We start from the raw sequence: 16,895 nt of genomic DNA on the forward strand, positions 1-16,895 counted from the left end.
TTGGAATTCTTACATTTAACACAGAGTAAATTACTTTGCGTTGCTTCGGGTGTCGCTGACCACACAGAGGAGACAATGTATAGGCCTAAATACAATGTCTAATTTTGTATAATTATAAAATTTTGTTCTTAAACCTTTCTCTCTTGGGCAATAAGTGTTATTTGGCATATAGCCTGCTTGCTGCTTCATCGGTAACACTTGGAAATTTGTCATTATAATTAAATATACTTAATTTTCACCCATTTATAAAACTGTTTTACTATACAATCCTTGACAATTTAGTCCGCAGTAAGCCCCCACTATGGAACAAAAAAGAAAACTTTTTAATCTATTCTCTTATTCAGTGAGTAATACCGTGTGAACCAAATAGTCTGGAAGAATGACTGTAGTTCTGTGCATTGGTTTAAATCAATTGTACTGCTTTATTTCAGTTCGTTTTGTGAATTAAGTTTCAAATGTTTTAAAATGAAACTTTTGCTTTTTTTCAGCTGGGTGAATCAGAAGTGTCTGGCAAATTATTTTATACAAAAATATAGAAGATAGGTTTCCTACCTGTGCTAGAAGTTTGGTGAAATAGAGACCTTTAGGCAGCTGGATATGAAGGCTGGTCTGATAAGCATCATCACCAGCATTGTACAAGGTGATATTCAACATCAACATTTTTACATTTCCCACTGAAAGGAAAGATTTTTTTTCATAAGGCCTACACAAAATAAATAAGAATATATATCATTTTAATTTGGCATAATTTAAATCGGAAGCTTTTCAAATACAGAAGAAATTACCAGCTTGTTTAGTGTACAAAACGTTTCCATATGACTCCAAAACCTGAGTGTAACTCCCAGAACACCTTCCCAGATTGCCAGTGAACTGCAATTTTTAATGCAACGTAAGGGGAAACGCTATAGTTAGTTTTAGGTTTCTTCCTCTGTCCTGCTTCCTAACTATTAGAAGTTCAGACCTGGGTTACCATTTCAAAATCAAATATATGCATCCTTCCACTAGAAGAACTGGAATTTGCTCTTAACTATTTCATTTTTATTTCATTAACTATTTCATTATTTATTTTATTAACTATTTCATTTTGGAAACTGATCATTTGCAAAATACATCTCTGACATAAAACTAAGTTGACACTGTCTGTAGGTAACCAAAGCATACTCCCCATATTTGCATTTTTCAAATGAATTCCTGCAAGCTGATTTGGCCCCTCTTGATCTCAGAATGGAGAGAAGCAGCCAATTGTCTAGTGATAATTTACCCATTGGACATACAGTATTTGGCCGCTTGGCAAGCTGGTTGTTTAGGACCATGTTAAAGGGTAAAAATCTCACTTCAGGGTGAATCTCACTCCAGGATAGTCTAGTGATGTGTGTCATCCTAGCAAGAAGTGAGAAAATATTAACCATGTTCTGTGGATGAAGGTGCTTTAAGCAAATGTTATGTAACAGAGGAGCACAAGAACTAACCAGCTTCATGGATTTCTCAACAGCACCAAATGTGTTTCTCTGGGTCAAAGGAAAATCCCTGTGTGATACTTTGAGCTGTCTGGATGAAGGATCAGATAAAATGGTTCAATCAATCAATATTTTATTATGGACACAGACCAGAACCGATAAAATTGTTATAACCAAATATTTTTTTCATCTATATCAGGAGTGTACATGCTGTATCTCCCAAGGCCCTCGATGTGGCTTCTACTGAATTTCCTCCAGCAAACGTCAATGAATGTAAATGACAGTGCAACAAAATAGGACAAAAAAAATACACTGGGAATATTCTTATAGGTCCTCCTACCAAAGAATGAGAAAGATTTTACTACACATTCAAAGCAGATAGGCATACAACTGTCATTTATTTTCCTGTTAAATAGAGAATTTTACTATTCCCCATCTGATAAGGAGCCTGTGTGGGATAAGTTTCCTTACCTTATTGAGCAAGGTAATAGCAGATGACCAGTGACCACTTATCAAACACTATGACGAACTTCTATTTGCCCTCAGCCTCTGCTCAAACACAGACGCCTCCTTTAGTTCTTTATCCTTCCCTGAAAATCTGTTTTACTCTGTGTGTCTAACTGGAATTGCTCAGTTCCCTGTAATTAGCAATACATGCCTTCTAAGCCTGCTACTTCCACTATCACTGTTGGCTAAATGTGCCTTTGTTTAATGCAGCTGATATATTATCTTATGCTGCGCAAGAGCGCCTGCCACTTCACTCTCGGTCAAGGTTAATGAAAGACAGGACTTGTGCACATGAGTGAGCATGTCTATCTTATGTTCCACCCAGTGTTCTCTAATCATGTTAACAAGCAAAAAAAACAACAACCCAACACCTAAGAGGATTTGAAAGTAAACTTCAATTTGACATTAAACTTTAATTAAGACTTGCAGAAAAGCTGCCTTGAAATAGGCATTTATCAAACATTCTGGCTTGAGACCAATACATTAGTCATTTAATACCTTGGGGAGAAAAGTTGGCACTTAGTCAGGCAACAGAAGGTAGAAGTACTACATAAGCAGTAAGTTTCAAATGAAAGCAAGAAATGCAGATGCTAATATTTCAGTGGCTGGATCTCTGGTTAATGGTGTGCTTGAAAGTTTCTTTTAATTTAAATAATTGATATTTTTTCCCTTCCTGCTTTCTACATTATGGCATATTGCTTTGTTAGCAGGGTGATATGAAAGGGGAAGAAATGCCCAGTGTGGTTTATAGGCATCCATAAAACTAACAGGTGTACATTTAAGAATGTGAGGCAGCTAAACTCAAGTTGTTCACTCAGAGTTTCTTGTTCTTCCTTTAATCCAGTGCACATAATTCATGTGAAACACATGTCTCATCTCAAACTAACCAAATTACCTAATCAAAGCAATCTAGAACGTATATGGGCAGATATGGCATAAGAGTACAGTAAAGTAAACCATAAATATTGTTATCTGACTTTCTTAGTAAAATGGTTGGAGAGCCATGTTAGTCTATAGTAGCAAAAAGTCAGAAGAAACCTGGCAGCACCTTTTCTGACTGACAAATTTTGTAGGAGGCTTAAGGTTTTGCGAGCTGCAGCTCACTTCATCAGATGCATAGACCTCATCAGATGCATCTGACGATGCGAGCAACAGCTTGCAAAACTTACGCCTCCTAATAAAACTTGTTAGTTGGAAAAGGCACCACCAGACTCCTGATTATTACAATGGAAGTTAGTAGCCTTAAAAAAATTAAGTGCTGTTCACAGATAAAGAATAAGGGTCCTGAGAAAATAAATGGGTGTTTCACACTTTGTGGAAAGCAAAACTAGATGTGATAGCACCAATCCCATTTGTTTACACCTCTGCCTGCCACAATTCAAGTTGGGGGCTTTTTCTTTAACAGAAAAGATAACATGGTTAAAATAATTTTTTCTTATAGTTTTCATATATTGGAAAAATCTTCAGGGCAGGAAGGGGCATGGAAGTATAAACAGTAAACACAGGGAGGTCTCTGTTGCCCTTCCCAACCATTTTGCCCTAAATGTTAAGCCTCCCTCCCTGCCTTATATATTTAAACAAATTGATCTCTCACTCTTACAGTAGGATTGGCACTATGTAATTAATAAAAAGGGCTAGTGCTTTTAATCTTCAGCCTATTCTATCCCAACCCTAAGAACTAGGATACCCAGGAGAATTCGATGAATCCCAAATTGAGCTGATTTTGAAAGTCCCAGGAGATTTCTGAGAAGTCCTCTAAAGCAGACCAAACCATTATGAATTCCTTGATGATTTGGAAGGGCCTAGAGAGGCTGCAACTCACTCTCTATAAGAAACACTGCCCTGGGCAGAAGGGAAACAGAGGAACAGTAGGAGTTGAATTCTAACTCCTGTTGGATTCTAAGGAAGGCTTAAAATGAATTATTTTGACATAATGCAGAATTTTACAAGTTGGTTGTGGCCCTGAAAGAACACACTTTAGAAAGCACAGAAACAGAAATGAGTGGGATTGGCATTCGTATAGAGAAACATTTCTGAGCTAGGGGTTGGTTGGTTGGTTGGTTTCTTAAGTGGTAAAAAAGATTATTCAACCCCGAAAAGAAGGGACTGACAGGCCAAGTAAATTCAGGAAATAGAAGAACAGATCATGAAACCTGGTATTTATAGAAGGGTAATTTAAAAATCCTAAAGTCTTTGTAACCAATAAAAGCATTTTGCAGTACAGCAGAACTTCTGCCTGAATGTGAAAAACAATTATTTCCCCTTTTTTATTTATGTACTATGATTGAGAAAATAAATACTGCTTGTTTATGAAACCTAGGTTTGCAGATAGTATCATTTAAGCCCACATATCTATTTATCCTCATCAAGAAAGATAAGATTGGCCTGGGAGACTATTATATGCGCAAAAATAGAAACACTCTGAAATACCCACAGTGGAGGAATGAAGATGGCAGAACCAGCAGAGATGGTGAAATTAACTTGTTGGATTAGAGAAAGATCAAGAACTACAGTACATTTATCAGTGACTAGAAACCCCTTATGGACTTTTTGCTGAAAAAAGAGAAAAATGAACTTGTGATTTATGGGTTTAAAGATTAGAAAGGGGAGCTTATGGAAAGAAGGAAATTATGATGTAACCTTAGACAGGGGGGGTAAAATATAAACGCATTATAACTGCTGTCAAAAAGATCAGAAGCCGCTTCTTTATAATCTTTTCTTTCTTTTTTTCTATTTCTATTTTCTTTCTTATTTATTCACTATTCTTTTTTTTCTTTTCTAATATTCGTATTGTTTTTATCTTGTTAAAGATTTCTTCAGTAAAATTATATTAAAAAAAAAAGAAAGTTAAGGTTGCCAGGCCAAGTTAAGAAATCATTTAAGAATTTGCATTGGTCTGGTTTACACATAACATTGAACAGGAAAGAGTCAGTGTGCATATCGTGCTAAATCAAAGAAGCAAACAACTGTATATAATAGTTCAGTATGTGTAAACAGACCAGTAAAACATGTTTTGAAACCAAAAGAATAATTCCAGAATATAATCATATGAACAATTTATTTTAGATATATTGAATCTCATGTACTGCCAGGACTCTGCATGTTTATTCAGCTTCTCTTTGTGTCAATGGGACTTTGTTGTGTAGCCTCAGACACTCTCTCAACAGATTCTTTATGTACTGAGGGAGTATCTGGTATCCCTTTCCACCCCTTCTAAAAAGAACTGATTTTTTTTTTTAGGTAGAAAGCTGTTCATAAAGCTTGTTCAGTTTCTCCCAGCACTTACAAATTATACTGGACTTACTTTGGAAATGTAAGTTTTCCAGAAACTTGAAGGTTTGCAGAACAATTTTCTTGAGTACAAAATCTTGCAAACACAAACTACGAAAGAAAAACAACAAAATCTTTTTAGAATAATTTTGAATGCACACATTCAAAATTACTTTTAACATGAAATCCAAAATGATCAATAAGAAAACATCATCATCTGCATTTCAAATTACATGAATCTAGCACCTTCCCTTCAGTCATGCCAACCTGTGCTACCTGAGGAAGAAGGCTCATTTTAGGCAGCTTTCTTAACCGATAGTTACATACAGTGACCATATTTTCTTGGAAAAAATAAAGGACAAACCTGAAAAATGGGCAAATCTGAAAGAGGCTCATAAGGATTAAAAATAAATGTTTATATTTTATAACTCTACAAAGTAAAATTCAAGAGCAAAACCAAGAAAATCAATAATTAAACCTAAAGGACAGCTTCCTGAAATAAAGTATGGTCTGGTACCAATAGTTCAAGGAGGCTTGTTTTACCACAATAAGGCTTCAGCCACACCACACCACCAAATATGGGGAATTGTTGTAAGGATGTATAGTGAAAAAGCAGCAAAAGCCCCCTCCCATACACAAATCCATAAAGGTGCCGAACCCCAGAAACACTTCCCCTACCTTGAGTAAAAATACAACAATAATAAATTAAATAATTAACCAGTTGCTGCCATTTTATAAAGCCATGTCACAAGATTGGCCAAAGTAGTGTGCGGTGAGCAGATGAAATAGTTTCCAGCGCAAAGTGGTAAGAAAGAACAGAAGCTCAGGTGCTTCTCTTCTGACATGTTTGCCCGATGCTACTAGGAAACTTCATGGGGAAACAAATCCCTTTGACCTTTCATCACAACAGTATTTGTCTAGAGAGCATGCATTAATTTAAAGGGGTTTTGTGTTCAGTTGCTTTTCTATCCTTTATACTGGAAAACTTCATATCAGAAAATAAAAAATACTTGCCTTGATCTGGAAAACTATGCCAGCAGCAGAGGTGCTGCATTCTTATGTCTGAATTACTGCCTGAAGTTTTCTGTGGATTAAGGCAATAAGCCAGTCATTTGGCTTAATGTGCACAGAGTTGGTTTACCAATTGACATTTATAGAGCCATCCAAAGTATACACAAGGCTAGGGCTTTATCATGTCTCAAATTAAAAGAATAGATGAACCACAACAGCAGATCAGGATTCAGGTTCCTATGGTTTTAATAAATACAGAATTTAGCACAAATATCTTCTCCCTCCCTCCCTCTCTTCTGCATGAGAAAATGCTCTCTGCAGTTCCATATGTGACAATGTGGAGTCCTTGGTGCTCTCTGAGCCTTGTTGTTTTCTTGCAGACGTTTCATTGCCAAACTAGGCAACATCTTCAGTGCAAAGAGGGAGTGGGCCTTGCTCTGTTTATATACCGTGGCTTGCCCTGCTTGTGTTGGTGAAGGTGTTGTTCTCTCCTTGGGAGTTCTTTGGTCGAAGTTTCCCTACCTGCAGATTTCTCCTATTTGTGTGCTTTCTGGAGCGTTTGACGCCCGTATGTGGTACCAATCGAAGTGATTGGTATGTGACAATGCTATAAATAGTATTCCTACCCACCATTGAGTCCATATAAGGAAAAACTGATGGTGGATCTGAGAAAAGTAGCCCATTGCAACTGGTGTCCACCAGCTTGTTAGACTTCATCTCCCATAATACCAAACCAGCACAACAGACCTTGCTGTGTACAAGATTATCCTCCTTCCGTTGCTGAAGTACTGGCTGGAGTGGTTGGAGTTCATCAGCATTTCTCTTCTCCAAAACATGGTGCCCAAGGTGATAGGTGGCTTCAACATGTATGGGAGTTCGGATATCCCTTACATCTTTCTAAACATATGAAATCAAATAAATGGATTACATAAAAATGAAAAGAATACTCTTCGTTTATAAGAATCAGATGATTCATATTAAGATCATAACTGAAATATAAGTATCAAGCAATGGGCAGCATCAAGGCTGATGCTTCAGGAATGCCATGGGACTTTTCCATGGATGAATAAAGAGCTTCTTTTTAATTTCCCTGCATATCTGGTTAATAGTTCGATATCATTTGTATATTAAACTGTACACATTCACACAAGAACCTTGCTAAAAAATTACTAAAAGTTGGGGGAGAGAACACCTTTCGTGTTGTGGCATTATCTAAGAAAAACACATAATTTTCCATGTTCTTCATTGTGTCCCCAGTGCATTACTATGCATGGATTCTGGAATGGTGAGAGAATATGGCAGGCTGTGTTACACTATTGGCTGAAGCACTTACTATCTCTGGGCTATGAGCAAGCAAGAGCCACATTTGTTCAACATACTGTCAAATGGATGCTGGTAAGATAGCCTGAGATACACTCTGGCACTATGCATCTCACACTTTAACTTCCAGATAAGAGAAAGGCTTTCACATTAGCCCAGTGCAATGCTCTCCCTTTAGCACTTCTGACTGGAAGATACAAAAAGATACTATAGGTATTACAAGTATGTCCCTATGACTCAGGACAGGTCTCAACTATCGAACATGTTCTTCTCTGCTGCCACCGAAATGCTCTGTTACCCCACTCCTGACCAGCAAAACAGCATTCATCAACCAACAATAAACAATGTTTACTTTCCAACATTTATTCTGAAATAACACACAAGGTAGCCAGTTTTGCGTGGCGGCATGCAAAATCAGGCAAAGGATAATTAAGAGCAACTGAACCTGCTTACTAGGACGTAAGTCCCACTGAGCATAATGGAAGTCATTCTGATTAAACAATAAATTTATGTTTAAATTCAAGATATGAAAACTTGCACGCTACTGGAATTACTAATTTTGTATACTGGAATAAGTACATTTCCTTTACATTTTCCTAGGTACGGAAGTTTCTATATTGGGTTTAACTGCTTGTGAAAATAAATTTACATAAAGCATCACAGATCACAATAAAGTTGATTAAATTATTCCCCTGGTATGGGAGATAGACAGCCACTGATTGTCCTTCCACAGGTCCCCTGCCTTAATTTTCACCTACAAGCTTGTTTTGATCAATTCATGTGTTATTCAATTCATTCTCATTTTCCACAAGGCTTTCCCCGCATCTGCTCTACATTATTTTCATTATGCCAATTAGCTATTAATGATTTTCTCAGGTATTGAAAAAGCACGATTTGAAAAATGAAAGGTTGGTACCTGACACCAAATTTACTTAACCTCAATGTCTTCATACAAGTTCAAAAGGCACAGGAGGAGGGAAGGAGAGATGACTTGTAATAGATGTGAAACAAAAATTGTGATGCTAGACTCAAAAGAGTCTATTTTTATGGCTTGAATAAATCTTGGCTGATGACCACGATCAGAGTTTGCTGCAGACCTGATAGGAGTTGGTTAGACCTTCTTTGGGCAGCCTTTCCCACTAGTCACTTCCATCCCCTCCTTGCTCCTGTTCCAGAAGGCCCTGAAGACACGGTTTGGTCAGTGGGCCTGGGGACCCCAAGCTGCTTTGGAGCCAATCAAGTGGCTGGTATGAGTGGGTTTGCTGCTGCCGGGGGGAGGGGGTGTCTACTGTATTTTTATGGTTTTTGATTTTGTAAGCTGCCCGGAAGTCACCGTGTGTGAGTTGGGCGATCTTACAAATTTGTTTAATAAATAAATAAAAATAAATCCCAACAAGTCTAGTGAAGACAACGTTACCCTCATGAATGCCTGGTGGGTTCTGCATGTAAGATTGTTGCTGCTATAAATCCGGATACTTCCAGAGGTTGTTTCAGAAGTTCCATTAGAGGAAAAATAAAACCTTGCTGCAGTATCTGGCCTTCTACTAATATCCAGGCTTAGATTATAAAGCAATACTGTAAAGTTAAAAAAAAAAGGAATAAAATAAAGGGTTTAAAAAAAATTAGAGGCATTTCCATATTCATTAAACTGATGGTGAGCTACTTATGTTAAAATATAATACACAATGCAGTAATGTTCTACGTACATGTTCAGGATTTTCTGTCCAATCTTTGGAATGTCACTTTTTATTTTTAAATCTTAAAAATCAAAATCAAATGTATATTCTGAATGTGGTCTGTGCCTCTGTGTGAGCATGAAGGTATGAGGATACTTCAATGCCTTTTAGCATGAGATAGTTCTCTCGCTGTCTTCAAATATAACACTGCTTAGAGAACATGTAGCTTTTATCCAGAGTGTGCTCTAAGTCTGTAATTTACAAGGCTACAAAAGTATGCATAAAGGACTGTGTACTTACCAACCTTTTTACACTGGTTTCAAAAGTGAATTGTAGTACATATGCCTATGCATATGTTTAGAGAAAAAAAAAACCCTACAAGATTCTGAGCAGATCTCTCCTTTTATTATCATAACCCCTAAGGAGGAACATTGTGGGCTACTCATGCCAGGATAAATTACTTTCAAATTATTATTATTATTATTATTGTTTTTTGGGGGGGGTGCACATGCCTTTGAGTGATGCCTGGAGAAGTCCATGCAATTTTCTTGACAAGTTTTGGAAGTGGCTTGCCCTTTCCTTCTTCCTAGGACTAAAAGAGAGTGACCAGCCCCAAATCACCCAGCTGGCTCCATGCCTAAGGCAAGACCAGAATTCAGAATTTCCTGGTCTCTAACCTAACGCCTTTAACCAATACACCCAACTTGCTCTCTATGATCATCTTACGTTACATTAACTCTTGTACTTTTTAAGTTGCACTATTCATCTTTTGGACTATGTAATAGTCCACAAAACTATTAGGTACACAAAACTATGGACATCTGAGACACACTGTTCCCTACTGGTAGGCTGGTCAGAAATCAAGATTTGATGCAGGGTTTTGTTTCTAAACTTAGGACAAGCAAGTAATTCTCAAGAAAGGGGCCAATCTCGAAGGAACAGTCTTTTCTGTTATTGACTTGGGTTTCTGTCATTTTCTTAATTCCCTGTAATCACTGGGTTCCATCCTCAAGCACAGTCATGTTCTTCCAGTGAATTGCCAGGCACTAACTTGTGTCAGAGTTATGAGCCTATTAAGGCTTCACCCTGGGCATTGGAAATGAACCCCTTAACTCTCAATTGTTTGATTCTCTGTCCCTGGGCCTTCTTGCAATGTGGGCATTTTTCCCCTAAATGTTACAACACCAGTTTGCAGCCAGAGGTGAAATGACTGCCACTAAGTTTTTGCTGCTGGAAGTTGCCCTTTTTCTGAGGGCGGGGGGATTATTTTTGGTGACTTAGTATACTTTATTTCCTTGCTTTCTGACAGAAAATGACAGGAATCATGCTGCCAATTTTTGATGCACAATCTTTAGGGAATTTAGAAGTCGTAGAGCACTCATCTGTGTTTTAAACCACTGGCAAAATAGCACTAGATAACCATTAGCTTTGATTTGTGGATCAGCTAGTAATAAAATCCTTTTAACCACCAGCATTAATTTTTGTGAATGTTCAGTTAGGAAAGCGCTAAGCACAAAGTAAGAAGCTTACCTATGTAACCTGGAATGGTTTGGCTACTATAGTTAAAACAAAGCATTAGATTAACACACACAGCTGGTTGGCCGTTTCTCACACAGTCCAGTATGGTTCGGTTTACAGAGTTGGGGTGTTTTAATGATGCTTCCACAATAATTACAGCCCTTGTCCTAAAAAGGGGAAATTCACGATTACAAGATGCTCTATTAATATTCATAATTCTGGGCATTCCTTTTTTTTTTAAAAGACCAACACATTGATTTAGATTCTAATGGATCAAACGACATATTAATTATGTAGCATGCATTTCTAACTTTTTGTTATTATTTAAAAGCAGACAGGATCAAATTGTAGTGAGCTGAAGGCAGAGGTTCAGTTTTTCATTCCTCGCTCATGATCCCTGCTCAAAATACCACTTGCCTTTCTGTGCTATACCATAGAGAGAATTTATAGAAAGGTGTAGATGGGGATGAAAGAAGTGGGCCATTTCTGAAAGTCAAAATCTCTATCTGGATCAGGGTACCCATACTTGCCTTGCAAACAGATTGAGTTTTGTGTTGTGTTTAGTTAAATATTTTAACCTAAGAAAGTTTGCAGAAGAAATGCTACACTTCCTTTTGCCTTCAAAACCCCCCTCTGATTGGTAATGAACACCTAATGACAGTATCTTAGGATGCAAGACATGCCTGTGAAATATATAAATTCTGAGGTGCCCATTGCTTGGAAAATAAATCTTAGTGCTCCAACATATTAAGTATTTAAGTGTACTAGCGTTAGCGCTTAATGACTAAGTTCAGAGTTTAATAGACAGTCTGACGAGATCCGTTGTATATTGCAAAGTTTAGTTCAGTTGCCTCTAAACTCTAAAATGTGTTTGACCCACCTCAATAATACAGCAGAATCTGACAAAAAAGCACCAACTGCTACATCTGTAGAAAAACAATAATAATACAGGTTGAGGACTGAGTCATTAGAAATGTTCTCTTAGGCACTTTTCCTTCATTGCATATTCATCTCTGGACTGCATTAAATTGTTATTTGCACATTATTAATTAGAGGAAGATGTTGATACATTAAGACATGTTTTATAATTAGAATTTCTAAAACAGATTTATCAAAATATGGCTTCATTGTTTTAATTACTTTATTTACTTCTGCTCCAAATCCACAAAAAATCTGAAACTGAAGAAAGTACATTTTAGAGTCCCCCAACTGGAAAAGGAACTGTTTAGAGCAAAAATTAAGCTCCTGGTCAAAATATAAAGATAGTAATTTACATTCCCCCCTGCTTCAGCAGCCTTCCTTCCAGTGATATGTGGAGGGGAAAGGGGTCACTTGGGCTTAACCATCCCTGACTTTCACAGTTTGAAGGAGACTCTTCATGTACTTTGGATCAGTGGCATCTGTGGGATCTTGCTGAATTTGTCAGAATGAGAAAAGCAGCGTTATGGCATTGTGGCACAAGCTCCGCCACTTTGGGGCCCCTATGGCAACACAACACCCAATGCAGAAAAAGCGGAGGACTTGCATCATGATGCTAAAACACTGCTTTTATCCATTTGATTTCCCCTCTTGCAGATGCTGCTTTGAATTCCATATGCCATCAAGAACATCTGGAGAATTCAAGGAACCTTCAAGCATACCTTTGCTTTAGTGGGCAAAGAGAAAGAATTTTCCCTCTAGGGGTGTGGGGGTAGAGTAAGTACATGCTTCCTTATTCCCCTGGCACTGTAGCACATACGACCCCACTGTCCTTCCCCTGGTTGCCTGAAGGGGCCTGATGCATCACTCCATGGAAGACTCAGTTAACTAAGGAGTTCTAACAAAATATTCTCAGCAAAAAGCACTTCCCACAATACTGGAGAGGATGCATTGGAAGACAATGATACAAATTTTTGGTTGTTGTGTAAGTATGCCAAGTGTCTTATCCACTTCCTTATTTCTCTTTGCTTTCCTAGGAAGTATTTACCAGGATTGTTGAAAGCCCTGTTCTGCCTGCAGATGTGACTGGATTACAACTATCTCTGATACTATACAGGAAGAGAAGAATTTTGTCAAATTAGCATCTGTGCTGGTACACACATCCAATCTTCACCTCACACTTCCTAAGAGTCAAGATAAGCAGGAATATAAGTATAATAATAATGATTTCTTTAATTTCATTTTACTCTTTTCAGTCTTCTCTTTATAACATCTCAGTAAAATCCTGCACATAGAGGCTATTCATTCCGTGTGACAAATCAGATTGTTAGATAGATATCAGTGAATATGCCTGCATACTGCTCTTCTCTACAAAAGATGCCAGGAACTTTTGATGAGAACAGTTCAGAGAGCATCCTTGTGATTTGTTTTAGGCTTCTTTATGGTGATGCTCATAGGAAGAAGCACCCAGAGCGCAGAATTTGCATTATACAGTAAGCCATGAACAAAAATAAGCACTTGTCAAGCTGCATGGTTCTAGAGAAGGAGCAATTGAGCAAACAAGTCTTGTTCACCAATACCTAACAAGTTTCTCATGTCATGTGACCATGCTATTTATTACCACTGAACATGAGTCACTTGATGAGATTGACCCAGAGTTGCTTGATGGGGTGAGTGGTGAAGAAATGTAATAAATAAATAAATCATGGCATTCTTCTGGACCAGAGGACCTCACTGGACTCCACCAGTGAGGGTTGTAGGTTGGAGGCACCCTGTTACATTGGTTCCCCTCCTTCCTGGTTCCAGCCAGGGGGACAAAAAGCTGAGCTCTGCTGTGGAATGCAACAGGACTTGGTTCTCTCCCTCATGCAACTTAATGTTTATATGACACCACTGGGGAAGTCAGCTGTCAATCTGGGATAAAGAATACTGCACACTGCTATTCCAGGCTGGATGAGAGTACTGTGGAAATCCTGATCCAATGTCTAGAAGCTGTGAGGTCAGCTGTATGCCTGTATGGCCAAAACAACCTGAAATTAAATTGCTGCAGGATGGAGCCATGATCAATCTGGCTCTATCCCAACTCCATTGTTGGCTGTGGACAGGGGTGCAGTTCCCCCAAAGAAGCAGCTCCATTTTTTAGGAGTCCTCCTAGAGTTGTCTGCTAGAGAAGCAGGTGGAGGATAGAGTTGGGAGACTTTGCCCAGCTTCAACTGGTGCACTGATTGAAAGACTTTTTTGTCCAGGAAGTTCTGATAACTGTAATTCATTCCCTCAGCAGCTCAAACTTAATACTGCAATGTACTCTACATGGGACTGCCTTTAAAGATAATTTGGAAACTACTACTGTTCCAAAATTTGGTGGCCTAACTACTAACTGGAGGTTTAGCAATGCTTCAGTTGCTACATTGACTAATTTGCTTCTGAGTCCAATTTAAAGTGCTGGTTATAACCTAAAAAGCCCTGTGTGGCTTAGCTCCCAGGTCCCTCTAGAACTGTCTCTCCCAGCCAGTCCTGACCTGTAGTGTATATGCAAAGGGAGGCTAAGGGACTCCACCCTACATGAAGGCAAGGGTTGGAGGCATGACAGTGGTCCTTGTTGGTTGCTTCCCCCAGCTTTGGTGCACCTTGCCTCTTGAGGTATGTGATTCTTCCCACCTACTGGCTTTTAGAAAGAGGTTTAAGATCATTTTATTCCACATGGCATGTGATTGCTAATGGTGGCCAGGTGTCTCATGGATAGGTCTGATTGGTTCACAATTGAACCTTCTTAGTTTTATACTTGTATATTTGAGTCTTCTCTTTTGTGGAACTGTAAACTGCCTTGAGTTTTTGAAGTTGGCAGTACATCTTTTTTCCAAAAAGTAAATAACCCAGGAGTAAGTTCTATCAAAGCCAACAAGATATGCTCACACGCAGGTCTACACAGTATAACAGCAATATAGCTCTTTGACATTTCACTTTGCAAACAAACTGAATGCTCGGAACACTGGGTGCTACCAGTGTGGCGCATAGGTATATTGCACTTACATGGCAGAATTACAGTTTTAAGTGTTTTGATCTTCTCACCCCACTACTAAAAATTCCTAATACAATTACATGTGTGTTTCTGCTTTCTCCATTTTCTTCTTTCCAGGTTGCCAAATTCCAGTACATTAGTCTGAAAAAGAATTTAGCATAGCAATGCTGCAATTTTAAAGCATTAGAAAGGTCTGTTTAATTTACTGAGACTCAGTGTTAAGTAGATGCCTATGGGACTGTGCATATTAATTCACTTACATATAAAAACAGGCTATCTTTAAATTGCTTTTTTAAACATTTGTGCTTTATGCCAGCTCTATTGTATTTTATTATTTGATTCACACTGATTTTGATTTATGTGTTTAGATTTATGTCTCAGAGAGGTGAGCAAGAAATAACATATTGCTCAACTGATTTAAAGCAAACAAAATACTTAACTCACCTGAATAGCCATTGCTGTCTACATCAATTCTCCCAGATATGGATTGACCAAACATGCGTAAACTGTTGCTGATTTGATGTCCTTGAATTCTCTAAAAATTATTGTTAAAACAGAAATGTTTGGTGATGAGGAATATTAATTTTTTTTTTAAAAAGCACCATATCTGCAGTTGAGAAATAACAGAAAATAAATCATCCTTTCTTCATTGTGGAAGGTTTATATTCAACACTAAATTTAAATGATGACTCTCAACATCCCAGAACCCTTCTTCCTTTACTAGACTCCTCTCAGGGTTAGGTAAGCACTGAGCTGCTCTGAGATCATCACCTGATCTTCCATTAGGCGAAGACAAAATGGGCCACATTCTTAAAAGTAATGGGTGAGACCCCCCTCCCAAAAAGTTGTATCAATTTCATTCCATCTACATTTAAAGGAATGTATTGATGTTAGATATAATTAATTATAATTAAATTAATGATAGCTAACATCAATTACTTTGTCTTTTTTCTGTTCTGTCATATTAAAAATTATAATTTGGTAACGATGTTGGACAGGGGGGGCCATGTGAAAGAGTTTCAGGATCTACAGGTGGCCTTGGAACCTCAGGATATGAATTTCTGTTCTACAACAACTTCCGTGCTGCTTCCTTAAAATATTGTTAGCATAAGCCCCTTGCTTCTACAGTTGAGCTGGACCACCTGTAAACCTTTAAGTCTGATACTATGACTCACTTAGTTTTGCAACTTACTACTAATAGAAAAAGGCTGGCATGTAGTGGTCTTTCTTTTTCCATTAACAACAGATAGAGGGAAGGGCTGTTAAGCAAATGGCAAAATACACTGAGCATGCAGAAGGGTTCTGACTAAGAGTCAACACTGTACCAAATAGATGGAATAATATGACTCAGATCTTTGTTAGGCATTCCACCCTTCCTCTTCCCCTGCCCCATCTTCTTCTTCTTTGCAGCTGTAACCCAGCATCTGGTTCCTGGGGAAATATTGTGTCAAAGCATCCCTACGCTGCACGCTTTCCACTTCTATGCTCTGCTTAATATAAAACATGAATATAAGAAGCTGATTTATGCTAGTTTATCTAGTCCAATGAACTGATTGGCAGCTGTCTTCCAGGACCCCATGCTGGAGTTTTTCCAAACCTATCTGGAAATATTGGGGAACTGAACCAGGGACCTTGAGAATTGAGCCTGCTTAAACAAACATACAAAGCTAAGCCAGGTTCTCTGTTACATCTGGATATTTATTAAAAACAGTAGTCACAAGGACAGTTTAATGAGACCTACTTGTGAAAAAGTTGGTGATATTCCATCTTCCCTGCCATTGTATATATAAATTGAGCCCTCTAAATCATTTTCTTGTGGAGCCCCAATGGCTACATCTGTTAAAAACAATGGAACATGAAACTATCCATGCATGAATTACATTTTATGATTTTTTAAAATAGAAAAATAATGATGATCTTATTCATGTAATTATAGTAAAGGTAAAGGTTTCCCTTGACGTAAAGTCCAGTCGTGTCCGACTCTAGGGGGCGGTGCTCATCTCCGTTTCAAAGCCTTGGAGCCGGCGTTGTCCATAGGACACTTCCGGGTCATGTGGCCAGCATGACTCACGGAACGCCGTTACCTTCCCGCCGAAGCGGTACCAATTAATCTACTCACATTTGCATGTTTTCGAACTGCTTGGTGTGCAGAAGCTGGGACGAGCAACGGGAGCTCACCCCGCCGCGCGGTTTCGAACC

General features: G+C 38.3%; 1 protein-coding gene across 1 annotated transcript in view; it reads right to left on the reverse strand.

The window, feature by feature from the left end:
• The window catches only part of ITGA4 (integrin subunit alpha 4), a 45,108-nt gene that overhangs the window by 11,035 nt on the left and 17,178 nt on the right, over positions 1 to 16,895 (reverse strand). The window contains exons 11-18 of the mRNA XM_063318109.1: positions 16,438 to 16,532; positions 15,141 to 15,231; positions 11,640 to 11,685; positions 10,772 to 10,926; positions 8,983 to 9,140; positions 6,993 to 7,142; positions 5,269 to 5,345; positions 553 to 703 (exon numbers count right to left, since the gene is read on the reverse strand). Of these exons, the coding sequence (XP_063174179.1) occupies positions 553 to 703; positions 5,269 to 5,345; positions 6,993 to 7,142; positions 8,983 to 9,140; positions 10,772 to 10,926; positions 11,640 to 11,685; positions 15,141 to 15,231; positions 16,438 to 16,532 (923 nt within the window). The remainder of the gene's footprint in view (positions 1 to 552; positions 704 to 5,268; positions 5,346 to 6,992; positions 7,143 to 8,982; positions 9,141 to 10,771; positions 10,927 to 11,639; positions 11,686 to 15,140; positions 15,232 to 16,437; positions 16,533 to 16,895) is intronic.

This window comes from Candoia aspera, chromosome 1 (genome assembly GCF_035149785.1).
Source record: "Candoia aspera isolate rCanAsp1 chromosome 1, rCanAsp1.hap2, whole genome shotgun sequence".
Classification (NCBI taxonomy): Eukaryota; Metazoa; Chordata; class Lepidosauria; order Squamata; family Boidae; genus Candoia; species Candoia aspera.